This window comes from Coccinella septempunctata, chromosome 4, assembly GCF_907165205.1.
Source record: "Coccinella septempunctata chromosome 4, icCocSept1.1, whole genome shotgun sequence".
NCBI lineage: Eukaryota > Metazoa > Arthropoda > Insecta > Coleoptera > Coccinellidae > Coccinella > Coccinella septempunctata.
This window is the reverse complement of record NC_058192.1, coordinates 11,671,903-11,690,981: the sequence shown is the minus strand read 5'-3', so window position 1 is coordinate 11,690,981 and position 19,079 is coordinate 11,671,903. Positions and strand designations below refer to the sequence as shown.

Here is a 19,079-nt window from a genome sequence, read left to right as displayed (position 1 = left end):
ATTTAGTAAGGTCTAAAGTACCTTTACTTTCTGCCAAATGTAACAGTAATAGGTTGAATAGTTACGAAGTAGAAGGCAAAAATTTTGTTTTCATATAAAAGGAACTGTACCTTAGGCAGTTGACTTATTTCATCTAGATGATTTTGAAAGAATCACACTGTTCAGACATATTTCGAGGAATATTTCAGCTATTATTTCAATGAATATTCAATGAGAATTCCAATAATTAATTCTTACAGTACACCAGTGAACAAATTCGCAGTGGACCCTGCAATGAATTAATGAGGAATTTATTTATTGAAGGAAGACAGCCCTTACTCAATAACCAGAAATTGCAAGAGATAAGGGACTCCATATGATTTCACATTTCACGAAAAAAATTAACCTATTTTTTATTATTTATTTATTATATGTAACAGTGATGTAGGTATTGGACAAGGAACCATAGTGGGGCCATTACTTTTTATAATATATATAAATGACCTTTTAAATGATGATTCAATCACAAATTTTGTTGATGACACCAATATATTGATTTCTGGACCCAATTTATCGGATATTATTGAAAAAACAGAAAGTTGCTTTGTGAACACCAACAATTGGTTTACCATGAATAAGCTAACAATAAATGAATCAAAAACTAGTTTAATACTTTTTCGTACTAAGCAATGTCAAATATCTGCACCAAGCAACATTAATCTTGGAAATAACAACATAAAACCTGTCACAAGCACTAAATTCTTGGGTGTTACAATAGATGAATTTCTTAATTGGGACACACACATTGAAAAGGTCTGTTTGAAATTATCTAGCATTGGTTATGGAATCAGGGTCGTAGCTCAATACATGAATGTTAATACATTAAAAATTTTATACCATGCTAATTTTGAATCTGTTCTCAGATTTGGTATTATTTTTTGGGGTAGCAATGCAAGTGTGGAATCAGTATTTGTTGTGCAAAAAAGAGTAATGAGAACCATGTGCAAAATGAAGTTTAGGGACTCTTGTAGAGGCAAATTCAAGCTTTTGAATATAATGACTGTATATGCCTTGTACATTTATGAATGTCTTTTGTTTGTATTCAAGAATAGAGATAAGTTCCAAAACGATGTCAATCATAGCTATTCCACGAGAAACAGAGATCTTTTCTATCCATATCATAGGTTAACTATGAGTGAAAAGGGACCATACTATATGTGTATCCGAGTTTTTAATAAATTGCCGCATCACATTAAGTGTGTAGAAGGTGTATTTAAGTTTAAGAATTTAATTAAGAGAATTTTGATAGAACTGGAACCTTATAGTCTAGAAGATTATTTTGGTTCTGACAATTTGTACTAAATTGTAAGTACTGATTTTTGACGTCATTTCATCTTTTATGTAATGTTTTATATAAAACTTGAAATAAAGAAGATTTATTTATCTATCTATCTATCTATTCTAATAGCGACCCATTCTCCCTGCCAAGGCTGCACCTCCTTGTCGAAGGCCACGTCAACCTGGCAACTTCGTCCGCCTTATTAGCGCCCACTTCAATCTCGCGAAGACGTATCATCCCGAAAATTTTCCAAGGGTTGCCGTTCAGAGATGCCGAAATTCCAAAGTGTGGAAAATCGAGTTACTCAAGTTGTCGATTCCAGGATAGGCCGGAACGTGGAGACGTCTCATACCTGTCCCCGAGCCTCAACCTACCCCTCCCTACGATGGCGGCAATCATGACGAAAATTATAGGGGCGACTGTGGCGCAAGATGCACGGCAGTTTTATTAGGGATTTTTCCGACGTTAAGAATCAGGTGTGATTCTTCCTGGAGGACGGGGATTTTCCCCCTCGTAGTAGGCGATTTATCAAAGCAAACTGTCTGATATTAATTGATTATTCATGAGGATACTGTTTATTCGAGAGTGGGAGAGCAGAGACTCGGTGTTTCTCATTGGGGGTGGAATATGAGAATGGTAAATGGGAAACAATTTGAAAACTTATCGAACTACGCTTTGCTAAACGCGGAAAAACATACCCCCCTCCTGGTTTGCCGTCGAGTGTTGTGAGATTGCATTTTTTGCAGTATAATTCATTTTCCTCCATTCAGACAAAAGTATTAACTACTCGTCCGAAGTTAATATTGGATTAATTTGTGTTTTCTTCGAAATATTCATCCAGTGTGACAATTTGAAAACTTGCCAGTCCAATTATGTCACGACAAGGATGATTTCAGAGAAAATGCCGGAACAGTTCAATTTCTATTCGTCGGGGGGCATATTTTGAGCCAAATTGTGAGTCGAAATCTCCTCAACCCTAGGTGTCGGAGCTATCACCCCTAAATTCTCAATAGGGAATAGGGGTGAGCTATACCTCAATTGAAAGATCACTTGACCCTCTACATGAATACTATAGTTTGCACACTTTTATTGAGTACTTGAAGTAGGTACAGGGGCTGACAATTTGAAAACTTGCCTGGCCAATTATGTCTCGACAAGGATGTTTTCAGAAAAAAAGCCGGAACAGGTCAAATTTTATTCGGAGGGGAACATATTTCTAGCAGAATTGTAAGCCAAAATCTCCTCAATCTCAATTGTAGGGGTTGTCACCCCTAAATTCCTAATAGGGAATAGAGGGCGAGCTATACCTAAATTGGAAGACAATAGTAGTATGTAGAAGGACATATTGTCTTCTAATTGCTCACCCTCTATTCCCTATGAAGAATTTAGAGATGATAGCCGCTACACCCACTTAGATTTGAGGAGATTTCGGCTCACAATTTTGCTCAAAATATATCGCCCTTTAAAAATTGACCGGCTTTTTGTTTGCAAACTCCTTGTCGAGACATAATTGGCCTGGCAAGTTTTCAAATTGTCAGCCCCTGTAACTACTTCACGGACTCAATGAAAATTTGCAAACTATAGTATTCATGTAGAGGGTCAAATGATCTTTCTATTGAGGTATAGCTCACCCCTATTCCCTATTAAGAATTTAGGAGTGATACCCCTACACGTAGGGTTGAGGAGATTTCTGCTTACAATTCTGCTCAAAATCTGTCCCCTTCCGAGTAAAAATTGACCTGTTCCGGCATTTTACCTGAAGACATCCTTGTTGTGACATAATTGTCACCCTGTATTTAGAGTCTTTCAGATTTCAAAGGAAGGATGTAACGCAGAAACGAAATACAATATTCGTAAAATCTTAGGAAAATTCAAAAATCCATAGTTCTATTCACCCTCAACTCAAAGTATGAACATCATCAATAACTGCTTGGCATCGTCTCTGCATGCTTTCCACCAAGTTACTGAGAAAATAATGTTTAACTTGGGGTCAGGTGGCACAAGATCTTAAAACTGTTGAAGAGTTTTTTAGGCTTCGGTATGTGTGCTCTTCGTCATTGGTTCCAACCGTGCTTGACTTCAGTAAAGGGTATCTTGAAGGTAATGCTGGATGTTTTTTTTTTAGCAGTAATCACCTGATGCGATCAATGTGGCACTACATTACCATCCAGAAATACGAAATTTTCTACAATATCTGCGTGAAATTGTAGAAATACTCTATTGATAACTCAATCATTATATGTCTGATGTATCAGCACTTCAATCTTTGTAACATACGTATTACATAGTGCCTTATGGAATTCAAATGAGTCTTGTTGAAAAGATTTTATAACATGTATTAAAATTGACTAATTTTTATTGGTGCTGCAATTGCACCTCAAGAAGTTGTTACTTTCAAAGATTTCATGTGTTAATTGAATATTCTCATTATTTCTGGATTCACGTTAAATATCCATTAATATCGTTCTTTTCCAGAGAATCATCGCACAGAGTCCCAGTTCTACCGTCACAAAGTCACCAAGCTGGTTCTCTTCGAGTTCGTCAACAATTTCATGTCGCTCTTCTACATAGCTTTCGTGATACAAGATTTGAACAATCTGCGTAGTCAGCTCCAGACCATGTTGATCACCTCCCAGCTCATCAATAACTTCACGGAGACCATGTTGCCCTTGTTCCTTCAGTACTGGTCGAAAAAGGTAGGAAAACCAAATTCAAATTTACAATTATGTCAGTTCGTTACATTTTATGGGGAATATTCTCTATGTTATTTTTCTACATAACTCTCACTATACATTCACTCATTCATTCAAATACTAGGGCTATCCTGGACACGGAAATACACAACCGTATCAATTCGGTATCACGGGCATTCTGGAAGCTAAAAGACAGAATGTTTCAAAATTACGATCTCAATCTGAAGACCATCAAAGATCTTTACAGAGCAATAGCCCTCCCAAAGCTTTTTTACGGAAGCGAAAGCTGGACTCCTTACGGGCGACACAATAAACAGCTTGAACAAACACAACAACGTTATCTAAGACAAATCAGATGGTTCCACAAAAGTTTCAAATGCAGTCTTGCAGCGCGCGAGTTGTATAACAATTGAGACTCAAGTAACGAGGGCCCGACTCAGATAGAGCGGCCACATTCTGAGGATGCAAGACTCCCCAAAATAGCTCTGTATGGCGAATTCACAGAGGGAGCTCGGAAACCAGGAAGTCAGTAAAAGCGGTTTAAGGATAGACTGCATCAATCCCTAAGATCAGTTAATGCCTATCATAACTGGGAACAACTAGCGTTAGACAGATAACGGTGGACGTCTTTGTTGCACAGTTATAATGGAGGCTCGAGAAGAATATAGCGGCAGACAGATCTGGTTTGTGACTATCCATGCCCAGAGTGTTGAAGGATCTGTAGGTCACGGTTGGGTCTCTTTAGTCACACAGTTGCAAGTAGCCCTAATAAATTATAAGTTTGATCGCACCGATAGTTGTTGTTTTTGAGTCTTTTAGTAGATTTATTCTCGGCAACGAGATTCAGCAATGAATGAATGAATGAATGCTATTTTTCTACATAACTCTCACTATAGGACAAGACATGAACGGTATTCGATTTCAAAGCATTTTCTGCACCTTTTAAACGCAATTCGAAACAGAACAATTGGACTGATTGGCTGAAACATTAAAAAGAAAGTAGTACTACCTATATTTTTATGGAGGATGCTGCCTCAATGATGGCTTATAGGCCCAATTCAAAAGAAAGACATCAAAAATGAGCTTTTCTATATTATTACATTTGCTTCTTCCCAAAAAAGTTGCCTTTATGTTTAGCGGAAGAGGTCGTATCTACGCTTCAAAGCTGATGAAACTTGACTTCTCTGAAGATGATTTCAGTATGTCAGCGAATAGTTACCCCAGCTAACATGCGATGGACTTGCCTCAGAAATCAACTCAGCATAGAAGGCACTTCTTATGAATGATATCCTTATTTTTGTTGGGTTGAAACTTTACTTTCGAAATGCGTCATCTCCTAGGCTTAATGACCTTCAAGTCTTCAACTCTTCATGGTTCATCGAGATACAATACTTATTGAAATGAGGTCCATTTTCATCCATTTCTGATGTTGCTTTACTACAGCTCCTCATCATCTGACAAGACCATACGTGATTTTTTTCCAAATTTGATAAAAACTTCATCTCGAAGTGAAGGATGGATCTGGTTATGCCGAAGAGGCCGCCTCCAGACCGGAATTAATTCAAGGGGGAAATGCTTTCCATTAATCCATAGTCAGATTTTCATTTCCGGCGATTTATTTTAATTAAGGATGAATTTTTCATCTAGGTATGATTAATAATGCCCCTTTCTCGAGATGAATGCGAAGGGCTCGCCGCGGTGAAAGCAAGGCGGGAGGGATCTCTTGGAAAATTGCTTATCGATTGCCAGATGATCACCATCTGCTCGGGCAATGGCTCGAGACCATCTAATGTTCCTGTGTTTTATGGCAGGGGCCATTCGTGATTTATGCGGAAAAGTCGGTGGGATGTTGAAAATCGAACGGGACCGGGCGGTAATTCCATATCGGGGAAAAATTAATAACGCGTCGGCGGACTGAACCCACAATAGCTACCAGCCAATCTGCCTTAAATCTTTCGAAGAAAAAATATCCGGGAGTCTGCTGAAACGCTGCAAGATCACAAAGGACGCGCAGAACTATTATCCTTTTATGCTACCCATTCGGCCTGAAAAGTTACGTGAATTTCTGATTTCCAAAGCTCCTGTTATGAATTAGTACAGGTAATAAAAGGAACTCTTCCAGCTGAGCACAGAGGAAGAAAATTTGACCAGAAAATCTTCTTTCTAAGTGGCGGATTGAGGTAACTCAAAAAATGAGTATATCTAATGCACAAAGTTCTGAACCTTTCTGTAATCTTCATTGAATTTGAGCCATTGGAAGAGTTCTCTTCTCCTTGTCTTCCAAATCAGAGCAGAAACTATACTCCATTCATATTTATTTTAGCAGTCGGTTGGCCATGGAAATTTGACACATTTCACTCTGTATAGTACGAAAATGTGGAGTTATGAAGCTTGTCGAAACATTTTTTGGTTTTAAATCAACGCTATGTTGCCCGTTCTACGTGAAAGTTTCTGTTATTACGTATTTTATCACAATGTCAAATCTCTTCGGAAAATATGTGACGAACGTGATTGGAGTTTATACAAACTGATTGAAGGCATACCAAATCCAGTTATTTGCATGGAAAATACAAGAAATCAGTATAATATCACAATACGCACTAGCTTCAGGAGAGTTAATGTTCGTTATCTTCTTTGGCTAAAGTTTGAATACGTTATATCAGTTGTAGAATTTAAAAATATTAACCCGAAGATGAAATGCATATGATGCTGTGGTTGGGAATGGGTATCTCCCGAAGGAATTAACAGATAATTACAAGAATGTTAAATTCTTCAACAAAAATCATCTTGCATCAATATAAGTAAAAGGAATTAAAGGAAGTTTCAAATAAAGATGAACTTCACCTTTGAACAAAAATTTCACATGAATAAACAATTAGGTAACAGGACAACTGGCGTGTATTTTTGGCTGTTCATCTGTAGTAAACTTTTAGCATTACTTCACTCAAACATAAAATTCTCAAATACCACCACTTTTTTTGGGTCTCCCAATAGAAGGAAATTCTTTGTCATCCCCTTCATTCACAATCTTTCTGATTGTGGAAATATTCAGCTGAAATATAAGTCGGTTAGATTCAGATGAAACATTATACAAATTCTCTTACATTCAATATGTTCGCTACCGTATGATACATTATAGATATTAGAATATCAGGGTTACCTACTATTTGAATGAGCGGACCTGAATTCCAAATAGCAAATCCTGAAACCCTGTCTTCTCTCTTTTTCAATCACTTTCGGCATTTTCGTAATAAAAATTGATATTAGTAGTGGCAACGGCGTTATGACATTAACGACATTTCATGAGTGCCAACGTTGCTCCGTTCTAGTTACAAAAACTTGAGAAAATTATTTCATGGCCAACCGACTGCTAAAATAAATGTGAATGGAGTATACATCTCATTTTTACAAGCAACTAGAATTTCACTCGAATTTTACCTTCAGATGACAAAATTTCAAACATTTACTTCAATATATAATTTACCTCATCGATTCAGATCTTTGAATCTCTTAGGTCAGGAAGCAGCAGAAGAAAGTCTTCGTAGACTCCTGGAAGAACGACAATATGCCATTTAAACCTTCCTCTTCCGGGGACCAAGGAGATCCGTTGAATTCAGTGCCGATTCTTCAAGCAGATGATCCGAGGGTGCTCGCCGCTGAGGTCGAGGGTTGCATGGACGTTTACGAAGAAACCTTCGACGATTTCCTCGAGCTGTTCATTCAATTCGGTTACGTCTTCCTGTTTTCTTCGGTGTATCCAGTTGCTGCGCTATGGGCCTTTCTGAACAACGTCATCGAGATAAGGGCGGACGCCTTCAAACTCTGCCAGTTATGCCAGAGACCCATGAGTAGGAGAGTGAAGGATATAGGAGCCTGGCAGGTAATAACAAAGGTGGTTGATGAAAAATAATAAGGACTAATGAATTTTTTTTCAGCGTGCTTTCGAAGTGCTTGGTGGTCTTTCCATAGTCACGAACTGCGGTATATTGTACCTCACCCCTAGTATACGCGAGAAAGGTTCAAACTTTTCCCAGACGGAGTGGCTGTTTTTATTTATAGTACTGGAACATATACTCTTGGGCGTTCGATATGTTTTACACATATCGATTGGTGACAAGCCTGAGTGGGTCCGAGTGGCATTAGCGAAGCAGAATTACGAATCAAGGCAGGCTTTGAAGCACGAGGTTTGTAAAAAATGTATTATTATTATTAAGTTTTATACTCCTGCTTTATTAAGATGAGTCAATAGGACTATCGTCCATTCACTTTTAGGTTGAATATAAACAGCACTGTGACCAAGGTGGTAAGAATGCATTAACAAAAATAAGAAGACAGCTGGTTTTCCAACAAAACACAAGCTCTGAGCTTCTGAGAGTAACTACCTTAGTACATAGGAAACTCAAGATAATAATGGATCCATAGGCGTAGCCAGGGTTGAGTTTCGGGGGGGGGGGGGTTTGAAATGAAATTTTTCTGATTTTGACATATAAATTGAGACTTTTTGAAACTAATATTATGTAACTATATTATTTCGGGGAGGGGGGGGGTTTGAACCCCCAAAACCCCCCCCTCCCTGGCTACGCCCGTGAATGGATCCATTACAGTTTCATAATGGGTGGCTCTCGAATATTGCTCGATAATACTCAGTAGCGCCTGCCAGTATTCAATAAGAGTCCATCAGTTCCGTTTTTCCATCGTAGTGTTGCTCTGACGAGGTAAAATGAGACCGGAGCCATGGTCGGCATCTGCTTGTCTTCGATGGAACGTTCTCCATTTAGCGGCCCTGACGATGGCAAATTGGCTAGTTCAATTCAGATCGTAGCACTTGTTGATATTCATATCATCTGAATTAATTCTCATTAATTACAATAGTATTTCAACATATTCTGTCAGATAGAATGAGTAAAAAGAATAAGATGAAGAGTAAATATAAATGTATTGATATTTCCGTCTAAACGTAGCATTTCTTTACTTAGGCGTCTTTTATAGATATATACCAGCAACTCATTTGTCTGGATTATCAAAACAATAATATGAAGTAGCATATCAAAATATACCAAAAAACACATATGTCTATAAAAAATAGGAATCTTACTCCGTACCTTCAATATCTTGTATCCTAAAGAGGATGCATTTGAGGATACATGTTGAAAATAGAGACAACAATCTGAATACAGCGAATACCAAGTATTCAGTTACGTTTTTAGTCTCCCTGTATCTTGGTTATGTCACGGAAACTTCTTTCGAAGAGCTTGTAACAAAAGCAAAGGATATTCGTGAGTTCAGTCTTCACAGCAACATTGAACTGATTCACAGGGTGTCTATGAATATTGCAAAGAAGTTTGGGACTTGATTCTACGATGAAAATCGGTAGGGTAGGTAGTAAATTTTAGGCCATAAATATCATTTATGAGTGACCCTCAAATGTACTCTATAATTCCAGATTATATCCCATAAATATCCACTCATTCAATACAGTCTTCATCATCAAGTACATCCCAAACTCCGAATTAACCACACATAGGTGGTTAATGATAATGCCAAATCCGAAGACAAAGCGCCCTCTCATCACCTATTGCGGGTATAGCCCTCAAAGTCACCCTCACCTCAGATGTTGTTGCAATCCTCGATATTGATCAGAGACATATCTTCGACTACATAAATAGGACCCCCTCCGACAGAGTGTATCTGCTTATTTTCCTCGTCTCGCGTGCACTGTAATTAGGAACGGGGTGCTTCAGAGAGGTGAGGCCTTATTAAATGGTGAGGCGAGAAGGGGATTATCCAGTCAGATGAGGGTTCGATTCTGAGACTCTCAAGAGGAAACGGCACTAGATTCAATTGCTTACGTATTGGTTCTCATTTGATGGCCGGTCATTGCGAGAAGGGGTGGAGTAATTTGGTTATCTCGCTTCGTACGTTTGATGCTGTCGAATGAAGGGATGGGTTGAGTCTTTTTTTTGAATTCGGAGATACGAAGTTAAAAATTTCCATGATAATTTAAGTTTAGGGAGTTTTTGATCTAAATTTTCTTTGCCTCATCTGAAAATGAGTTGGGAAAGATGTTTGGGATATTTCAATTTGATAATCCAGGGTATGTTTTTTGGCTCATGAGTTTCCTCAGTGATAAGAGGCAATACAATAAAGTTTTATATCTGAAAGTTGATTTTTTTTACTCGAGAACTTATTTGGACCTTGGCAGATAACTCATGAAAAGACTTGAGAATCCGAAAAGTGCAGAAAGACAACAAGAAAGTCGCACAAAATAAGTCAGAATAACCTTCATACAATAAATATTCACCAGTCACCTCCTCTATCAATATAAGGTAGCCCTCCCACAATGGGAATTGAACAACAGATTAACCCTCTGTAGAAACACTCCCGCACTTACTCTGTCAAAGAAATTCGTGATGATTTCACCCACCTACACCAGAAAACTGCTGAATCTGTCACGAGCTAAGCTTCGGGTACAAATACATATTATTTGTACCGTATGGTAAAGTCAGCAGATGATATTTGTAGGCTCTGTGAATCGGAAACAGAAACAGCTAAACACATGGTAAGTGTCCAGCGCAGGTTGGCCTAAGAACCATTCATATGGGGAAATCGGTCCTAAATACTCACGAGGTAACGGCCTAGGTTTCTAGAGAACCAAACAGTTTATGATTCAATAGAGAATTGCTCCCCAGAGAGCTCTTTGAAGTCAACTCGAAAATGAAAAGTGGAAACACCAAAAAAAATATTTTCTCCTAAACAGGCCCAGACATTTAAAATGTTGGTATGAAAATATAGGTTTTAGAACACACTGAATCTATTGCTAGCCATTTCGAAAGCCTATCCCCCTTGGTTGAGATTTTCATCTAGGAAATGGCATTTTTCAAAAATTGCGAATTTCACTTGAGAACTCGTCAAGACCGAAAGGTGTTACCGAAATGAATGAAGTTCTCAGATTAACGAATAGAAGAGTTGCTCTTTCAGAATATGTATCACATTTAGATCTACGATAATTTTCCCCAGAGAAAAACTACTCGCAAGTTGACCTTCGAAAAATTCCCAAAAAGATAGGGTCAGTTAAAACTTCCTCCAGACCGAACGGTTGCGCCGAAATGGATGAAGTTCTCAGATTTTAAACTAGAAGAGTTGCTCTTTCAGAATATATATCACATTTGTGATATGAAGTTGACCTTCGAAAAATTCCCCAAAAGATAGGATCCGTTAAAACTTCCTCAAGACCGAACGGTTACACCAGGGGTGATGAAATGTCGAGATTTATCACTAGAAAGGTTGCTCTTTCAGATTATGTATCACGTTTAAATCTTCTATGATTTTTCTGCTAGATACAACTAGTGTACAAAAAAAAATTAAAAATTTGACCATAATTATTCACAAAATTTGACTCGTGGAGATTCTGTAGAAGGAAGGAAGAAACTTCAGATCACCTGGTGATGGAATGCCTCTACAAAAAACTAACGCAAAAGTGCCTTGTACGAGAAACTTGTAGGAACAAAGAGGTTATCCTCTAGAAGCCATCCCAGAACAGGATTTCATTAGAACTCTGGAACTGAATGGCAAGCTGTAGACGGACATAGAGGAAGAAGTATCTCAAATGCAGGGCAGTAAAACTGCCCTTTGAAATCAACAAACTACAATCTTGCTGGAAATTATCATTAACCGCACTTGTTAGGAAAATAACTATTCACAGCGTATTGTGTTCCATACTTTACAATTTGAGATCGTTACAGGCATCTTTGAACAAATTCACATAAGTCAAACAAAAGAAATAACCTGATGGTCAACTGGTCGTGCATGAGTGCTGTTTCTACTGATCTCATGATCTAATCGATTCAATGTGATGAGTACTTACTTTTGCCAAAAAAATGCAAAGCACTCTGTTTAATGTGAGTACATCAAGTTCTGGTAATTGGAATGGTTATTAGATTAGGAATAGGGGTGAGCTCCTTCCATTTTTCTTTCTTCTTCCTACTCCTCCTACAGGACTCCCCTCGAAAAGGAATCAAAACTATATAACAATATCAGATCGATTCAGGCTGTGGCTCGCTGTATTAACTTTTTTCATCGACGTATCGGAGACACAAGCGACTTTTCTAATTTCATGAGGATTTCATCTGGAGATATGTTAGATGGGGGATTTCGTTGTTTTTCCCAGATAAATAAGTTACCGTCACCGGCATGTGCTGTACGGGACGTCGCTGGATATATATAAGGGACGTATATTACATTTCATATTTTTATATATACGAGAGACGTGTGTTCAGACATTCTTGGCAACTGCCTGTGAACTAGGTCGTTCGGATTATTTCTGTAATAGTGGTTGGAGAGGAGGAATTTCTACGCTGCAATATGAAAAAACTCTCCCTGTTATTCGCCGATGTTTTGGGAAAAGAGGAATTCTTATTTTCATCCTTGTTCGCTGAGATAGTCGACCATGAACACTCGGTAGTTTCATCCTGCTGAAATATTGCAATGGCAAAAATTTTAAAATGGAGATCTGATCAATTTTCGAGGGTTAAAATTGTTCTAGCTAAGCAGTAATTTTCCGAAAAGCTGCGTTTTTTTCCGTTACTGTCCTGAAACTCCATTTCCAATCGTGAACGATTCATCCTATTTCAGTTCTGTCCCTTTAATCAGAACCATAATGTAATTATCACCCGAATCCTTCTTCGTCAGTTCGTCGGATATTTCCAATTCAATCAATTTTTGGCCTTTTTCACTCCAATCAACCTTTTTTTCATTCGCGTAAAACCACTATCCGAAATGCTTGCCGTTCTATCTCGTCTCTAAGTTCAATTAGATTTCACAGCTCAAACTTGAGAAAATAAACATAATGCTCAGAATGAGAGGAAAATGAAAACAAAATATCTATTTCTGGCACGAAAAACTCAACTATACTCTCGAAATGAAATACTCTCGATGAAATTGAAATTCACCTACAGTATTTTTTTACAAAATAGTATATCTGATATTAATTTTGTGAAGAATATACTGAAAGTGAGATCATCTTGTATAAACTTCACGTCAATGCTAGTTAGACCCTTAAAATTACTATTTTTTACACAAAGCATAGCGTAGAAAATAGAATGAAACGTTTCACACAATAAAAAGTACCTAATATGCCACCAAAAAATGGTTTGCTGAATCGTCTTTAGCCAGCATTGTTGTAATTGGAATTTCTTTTGATTGTTTCAGAGAGAGCAGAGGAACAAGCGGCTCTTATATAGGAAATTCAAGTCGGTTCCGACAGCCCTTTAGCAGAAAGCAGGACACAATTCCGGCAGGGCTGGAAATCAACGCTGCAGTAGAGCTGACAAAAGAAGAGAGGTTTGTGCCGTCCATTTTCACCATCCTCACCTGTTGCTTAACGTTATCGCGTCCATTTCGAAACGTACAAATGTATATTTGTTTTTTGTGTTTTATGCGAAGAAATAAATTTTTTTTGTACAATCAGTGTTTCATTGCAACAATAACGAAACTAAGTTCGTAGATAGACAACATTCTCCTTATGTAATACTCCAGAGGAAACGTTGTTAAGTAGTTGGTATCATTTCAATATAGATGAAAACAGAGAAAAACCCATCCAATATTCTCAATCTCCCATCTGCAAGGGAATGTAGGTTTTTTTTTCAAATGGAGGGAGATAAATAACCAAAACTACTCTTTTTATTATTTCAAATTAAGCCTAGTCACAAGAAATAAATAGAAAAATGTCTTTCTGGGTGCTTGTGGCAGATCTGATGAGTTATCGTGAAAAGATAATTTGCCGAGAAAAAGTTCTAAAATAGTGATTTGAGTAGATCAAAAGATAGGAATGAGCATTGACTACGAGTATGGAGGAAAAATGCTGCATAGCGCATGGAGTATGGCGGACATACTCTTTCAAAAAGTTCATTCCTTTCTCAAATCCACCAGACAATTTTATCGTACCACTTGGATCATCTTTGTGACAAACTTAATTCGTCTTACCTCACTGAATAAAACATAGTGTTGGGGAATGCCAATTTGGGTGAGTCTTAATTTTTGCTTAAGCCTTCAATGATTTCTTATGAAATTTATCTCTAAAATAAATTATAATTACATTTTAGTTGGATATTGCTTAGGGCACCAACAAGATGGTGTGGTAATCCTCATTGGTCTCTTCTGAAGAATCAGTTAGGCAAATCTGGAGGAAAAAATGATTTTAAAAAGAGTTGATGAGGTTTAGACAACTTGCAAATAACCCTAGAATTCGAAAATGTCAGAGAGTCGAAAATTGGACATCTCAATTTTATTTATTGGTACAGGTTTATGAACAAGAATCAAGATCCAAGGAGTTCAAAGATGGTTGAACTGAATAAAGAAAATATTGCAAAGCACTCGTGTATTTACACATTATTGCTGATGTTGAAATTCTTAAGGTTCCGTATGTTAGGAACATAGTTTCTGTCACTTACCCAGTATAATCCATTCACTTTTATAAAAGCACTTGTTGGCCATTTGAATTTGACACATTCCACACTTTATAGTAAAAAATATGAGGTTATGACGCTTGTAAAAACATTTTTAGGTTTTAAATCAGCGCTATGTTGTACATTTTATGTAAAAGTCTGAGTAAGTAAGTAAGTTTCATCAAAATGTGTAGGGTTTTCAGATCTAGTTATTCGAATTTAAACGACAAGAGATCAATTTCATGAGTGCCAACCTCAATCTCTTTTAGTTACCAAAGAAAAATTATTTCATGGCCAACCGACTGCTAAAATAAAAGTGAATGGAGTATAAGTTATTATTTTTCTGAATGAAATGTACTGTTTCTTTCAGTTTCCTAACTTATTCGTTACGTGTGCACTTGAACGAAAATATAAAGATTTCAACTTCGTTATTCCCTTTATGTATCCGAGAGTGGAAGGTAATGAATGTGTTCCTAACGAGTTATAAATCGGGAAAGGGGATGATTTCCTGCGACACCCGTACATGCACGTACACTCGAAATTGTCAATACGTTCCGTGAAATGAAAACTCGTAAGGGAAATTCGAAATACGTCCGCCATATTCGCTGATCTCGTGATGCGGGATAATTAGTTATGTCGGGAGTTAATAATCAATATCCATCAAACGTAATGAGTGAATCAACATGACAACATTACCGGCTGGAGGTATGTCTGTCTATGTTGCAAGATGCGGTCTGTAATGTTACTGTGGAATGAGATAGGAGGGGACAAATATTGGGATGGAATTTTGGAAGCTGTATCAATTTAATTACGATGCAGATATTCAGTTAGCACAATTCGCATTGTAGCGTGGTTCATTAAAGCCGAACGATGCACTTATTTAGGTACCTAGATTGCATCACTAGTTCGAAAACCACCATCAAGAAACTGTGGTCATATTGTCCAAGAACCCTAAATTCCCTATGAAATGAGGTATGTGAATCATACGATTCAGTAATGAACATTGTGTGCTTAAAAAAGGACTTTTTTACGGTTCTAGTGGAAAACTAGGCAATTTTTTCCGATTGCACAGATTTTTTTTTATAATTTCCATCAGAAATATAAAACTAACTTCAACAAACATGAAATAAAAAACCAAATCACAACGCGCGTCATAATTTTACAATTTTTATCAAGCCGAAGTGACTTTCAGTCTCAATCTTATATTTTTCTAGAAGCTAGATGTTTTTTATGATCGATAATACGTTCAATGATTCCAGAATCGCATCGGATATTGTGTGGGAAAAATGCCAATATTGAAGCCTCAAATTGAAAGCTGTGTGCATTGTTGTTATTAACATTATGAATTATTAATGAGACCAAAAATTAATTATTGAAATGGCGTGGATGCTAATTGGCGAAAATCCATTATTAAACTGGTAAACTGATGAACCTGACGAAGGTACTCTGAGTGATGAAAAACTTATCGTGAATGAAAATTAAGATTTTAATTTTCATTTCGAAAATTCATCAGTATGAGGTGGGAAATCATGAATTATTGTTCATTTCTTTACCCTCCGAAAGAAACTAATTTACGAATAATAATTTTCAGAATGGAATAAATTCCGAAAACACTACTTTTTGTTGAACATGATGAACGTAATTTTTATTCCTAGATATTAATTTTTAATTTTTACATTTTTTTAAGTGGGCAATAGTAAATGAAATTGTTGACGGTTTTGTCAACTCTCTTCAAAATATCTGAACAAACCCATTTTAATTGAAAGTTTGAATCCACAAACTCATTCGAAAATTCTTTTTTTACCGAACTACTTGGCATTTCTCGTAGTTATTCCGTATTCTCTTATTCGCTTTACCAAGCGAGATAAGATCATTAAGCTCTATCATTGAGTATCAATTTTAATACTCAAAGGCTCTATACAGGATGAATCAGCAAAAACTGTCCTCTATCGAGCTGAAAGAAAAGTTAATGAAGTAGAGGGCGTTCGGGACACTTGCTCAGGTAGGAGACTTGAACCACTCCAAAAGTTTCAATTCAAATTTCGCGCTACCGGTATCGTAAATAACTTGCGATAGGTATACTCGTAACAAGGCAAAACTAGTGGCGGCTCCATTTTGGCCGCCATCAGAACAGTTCGGGAGTGAGGGGGTTGAACGTAATTTTGTTGTTAGGAAGTGAGAAATTGACTAATTTTTGTTCGTTACACTGTTTGAAAAGTTTAATAGGTGCGTGGTGTTATTTAGTTTTATTGCTTTCATTGATTAATATCAATGTTTTACAAAGGATGAGCCTTTTTTATTGAAAAAAGTACTTAGTTGTAAAAGTTTCAAGAGAAAACATCGGTTGAATAGACTAAAAGGTAGTGCGGGAGACTTGACCCATGCTATGTTCGGGAGACATAATCAGTGCTCCAAATTTCCCGCACTGAGCTTAGATAACAGTTTGCTTCAAAAAGAGAAAATTGAATAATAGAAATAAATATAAAAACATATACAAAGGTTCAAAAAAAGAAAAAACTTCTCGGAAATAAGTGAGAGTGACTATGAAATATGTATTTCATACGCTGATATATCTGGTGATGAAATCCTTGACAAAGACAATCGTTGGTCATTGGAAATTGTTTTCTTTCAATGTTTTTCCTGATAACAAACTTATGGTCAAGTCTCTCTCGCCCTCTGTTCAACTCTCCCATGGTTTAGGGAGATATGAGCCAATTTTCGGTTCCTATCGTGAAGCAATAAGTTGAAGCTATTGTTTAAGAGTGTCCTAGTCCTATTAAATTCGTTTACTTAACTATTGAAGAAAGAACCGTCAGATGCCGAAATTCTTGAAACTATCTCGAAGTAGGAGAAGTAGGCCAAATATTAAAAGTGATTATATGAAAAATAATTTCCTCTGGATTCTAGAAAACCAAAAGAAAAATTATTTCCATAGGCCTGGACTGCCCCGTGTATTCAACATCATTCTGCCCAGATAAGGAAGAACGAATTCTGAGATGAATCGGAGAAATTCACGTGTATCGATCAAGCAAACATTCCCAAGAAAACAAAACAACGCCAAAACATATCCGCTCAACCGTGTACATTCCCATTTCAGCCGCGACAAATCAAGCAGAGACGGAAAACCGCATCTAGGGGACACTTCCTGTGTAAGCCGATCGAAATTCTATCGTGCCCCAAGTTGCCGAGTTCAGTTGACCTTATAAACATTCATATGCGAAATAATTCGAAGGGACGGTCAGCAGAATCCAGAAATATATTCAAGATACTGCGGAAATCGCCGCTCACCCTGTCCCGGAAGCGGAAACTGACGGCATTTACTTCGTTATATATATCTAATATCTAAACCCAACTTTCCGCCAGCCTTGCCTTGATGTCTTATCTCCCATGTAGCTCTGAGCTGCTTGTATCACGTCCCAAGATGGAAACTACACGAACAAGCGGATGTTACTAGAGGTTATGGGTCCTTCTAATGAAAATTTGGAACTGTGAGAAAGATAGGGTATTGTGTGGTTCCTCTTACTAACCAAATTGTCTTTCGGAATCACTACTGCTGTACCTAACTACCATCAAAACTAACATACTGCCAGGAAGAATGGTCTTTTGTGAACTCTGCGATTGACAACACAGAAGATAAGATATTTGGTAATGAATTGTTGTTCACAGATTCATTTCAGTCCTGATATTTCAGTCCAAAAAACACTGAGGTAAGCTTATATAATCCTATTATTATTATAATTGAAAAAAGAAGTCATTACGTCTTGGCTAAGCCTCTCAAAGCAGCAGCCACTTGGATCTGCTATTGCTATTGACGAATCCAACGACTTCTTTTGGGGCCTTGGCTGCTAACTCAAGAGGATTCCATACAGGCTATACCATAATTCTATTTATATTTCGTAAGCCTATCAGTTCTGAACACTTGCTTAGTGTGTGCTCAGCTCTTTTTTCGATACATTTCATCTGCTGATTTTTATATGCTGTACTGATAGTGTACCGTCAGCAGTCCTACCATTTCCCAAAGCTCAGCTCATAGCAGCTTTTTTTTTTGATGTAGCAGGGAGAACATCTGCAAGACAGACGAACACACCCTCTCCTGAGGGGGAACAATTGTGGGGATTCTCACTCTCCTGAGCTCGAGACCCACTAAAAACCCTAAACTGCTTCTTCATAGGTTCCGGGCATTTTGCCTATTAACCAGTTGACTCTTATGGTCTCTGGACTCTCACACGATCATAGTCGTGTTGATAGTTGTATGCTGCCTATATATTTTATAGGTTAAGCTCTTCTTTGGTTACATTTAAATCCTTAACTGATCTCTCGGTCTTCGGTGGTAGGTTCTTGACCTTCTAGCTTCTTCTATTGGATCGTAGTCGACTAATCTTCGTAGTTCCTCATTTGGATGTTGTTTGGCTTTGTCGAATATCCTTTCCGCCGTTCTCTTCATAAATTCTGTAACTGTTTTTCATTCCAAGTCCTTGTAGATTTGTTTGTTCCTAATAAACCAGGGTACATCCATCGCCATTCTAAGGAGTTTATTCTCAGTGGCCTGTATTCTCTTGATGTGGGTCTTGGCTGCGAAGCCCCATGCCGCCTATCCATATGTGAGATGTGGTCGCGCGATAGTTT

At 37.5% G+C, this 19,079-nt stretch overlaps 1 protein-coding gene across 5 annotated transcripts in view; it reads left to right on the top strand.

Moving 5' to 3' along the window:
- LOC123310948 (anoctamin-10) overlaps nucleotides 1–13,473 on the top strand; it is a 56,706-nt gene extending 43,233 nt beyond the window's left edge. For all 5 annotated transcript variants that reach the window (XM_044894668.1, XM_044894667.1, XM_044894672.1 and 2 more), the window contains 4 exons: nucleotides 3,794–4,014; nucleotides 7,526–7,891; nucleotides 7,947–8,195; nucleotides 13,219–13,473. In XM_044894668.1, coding sequence (XP_044750603.1) covers nucleotides 3,794–4,014; nucleotides 7,526–7,891; nucleotides 7,947–8,195; nucleotides 13,219–13,281 — 899 coding nt within the window. In that variant the 3' untranslated portion in view covers nucleotides 13,282–13,473. The remainder of the gene's footprint in view (nucleotides 1–3,793; nucleotides 4,015–7,525; nucleotides 7,892–7,946; nucleotides 8,196–13,218) is intronic.
- Nucleotides 13,474–19,079: the final 5,606 nt, after the last annotated feature.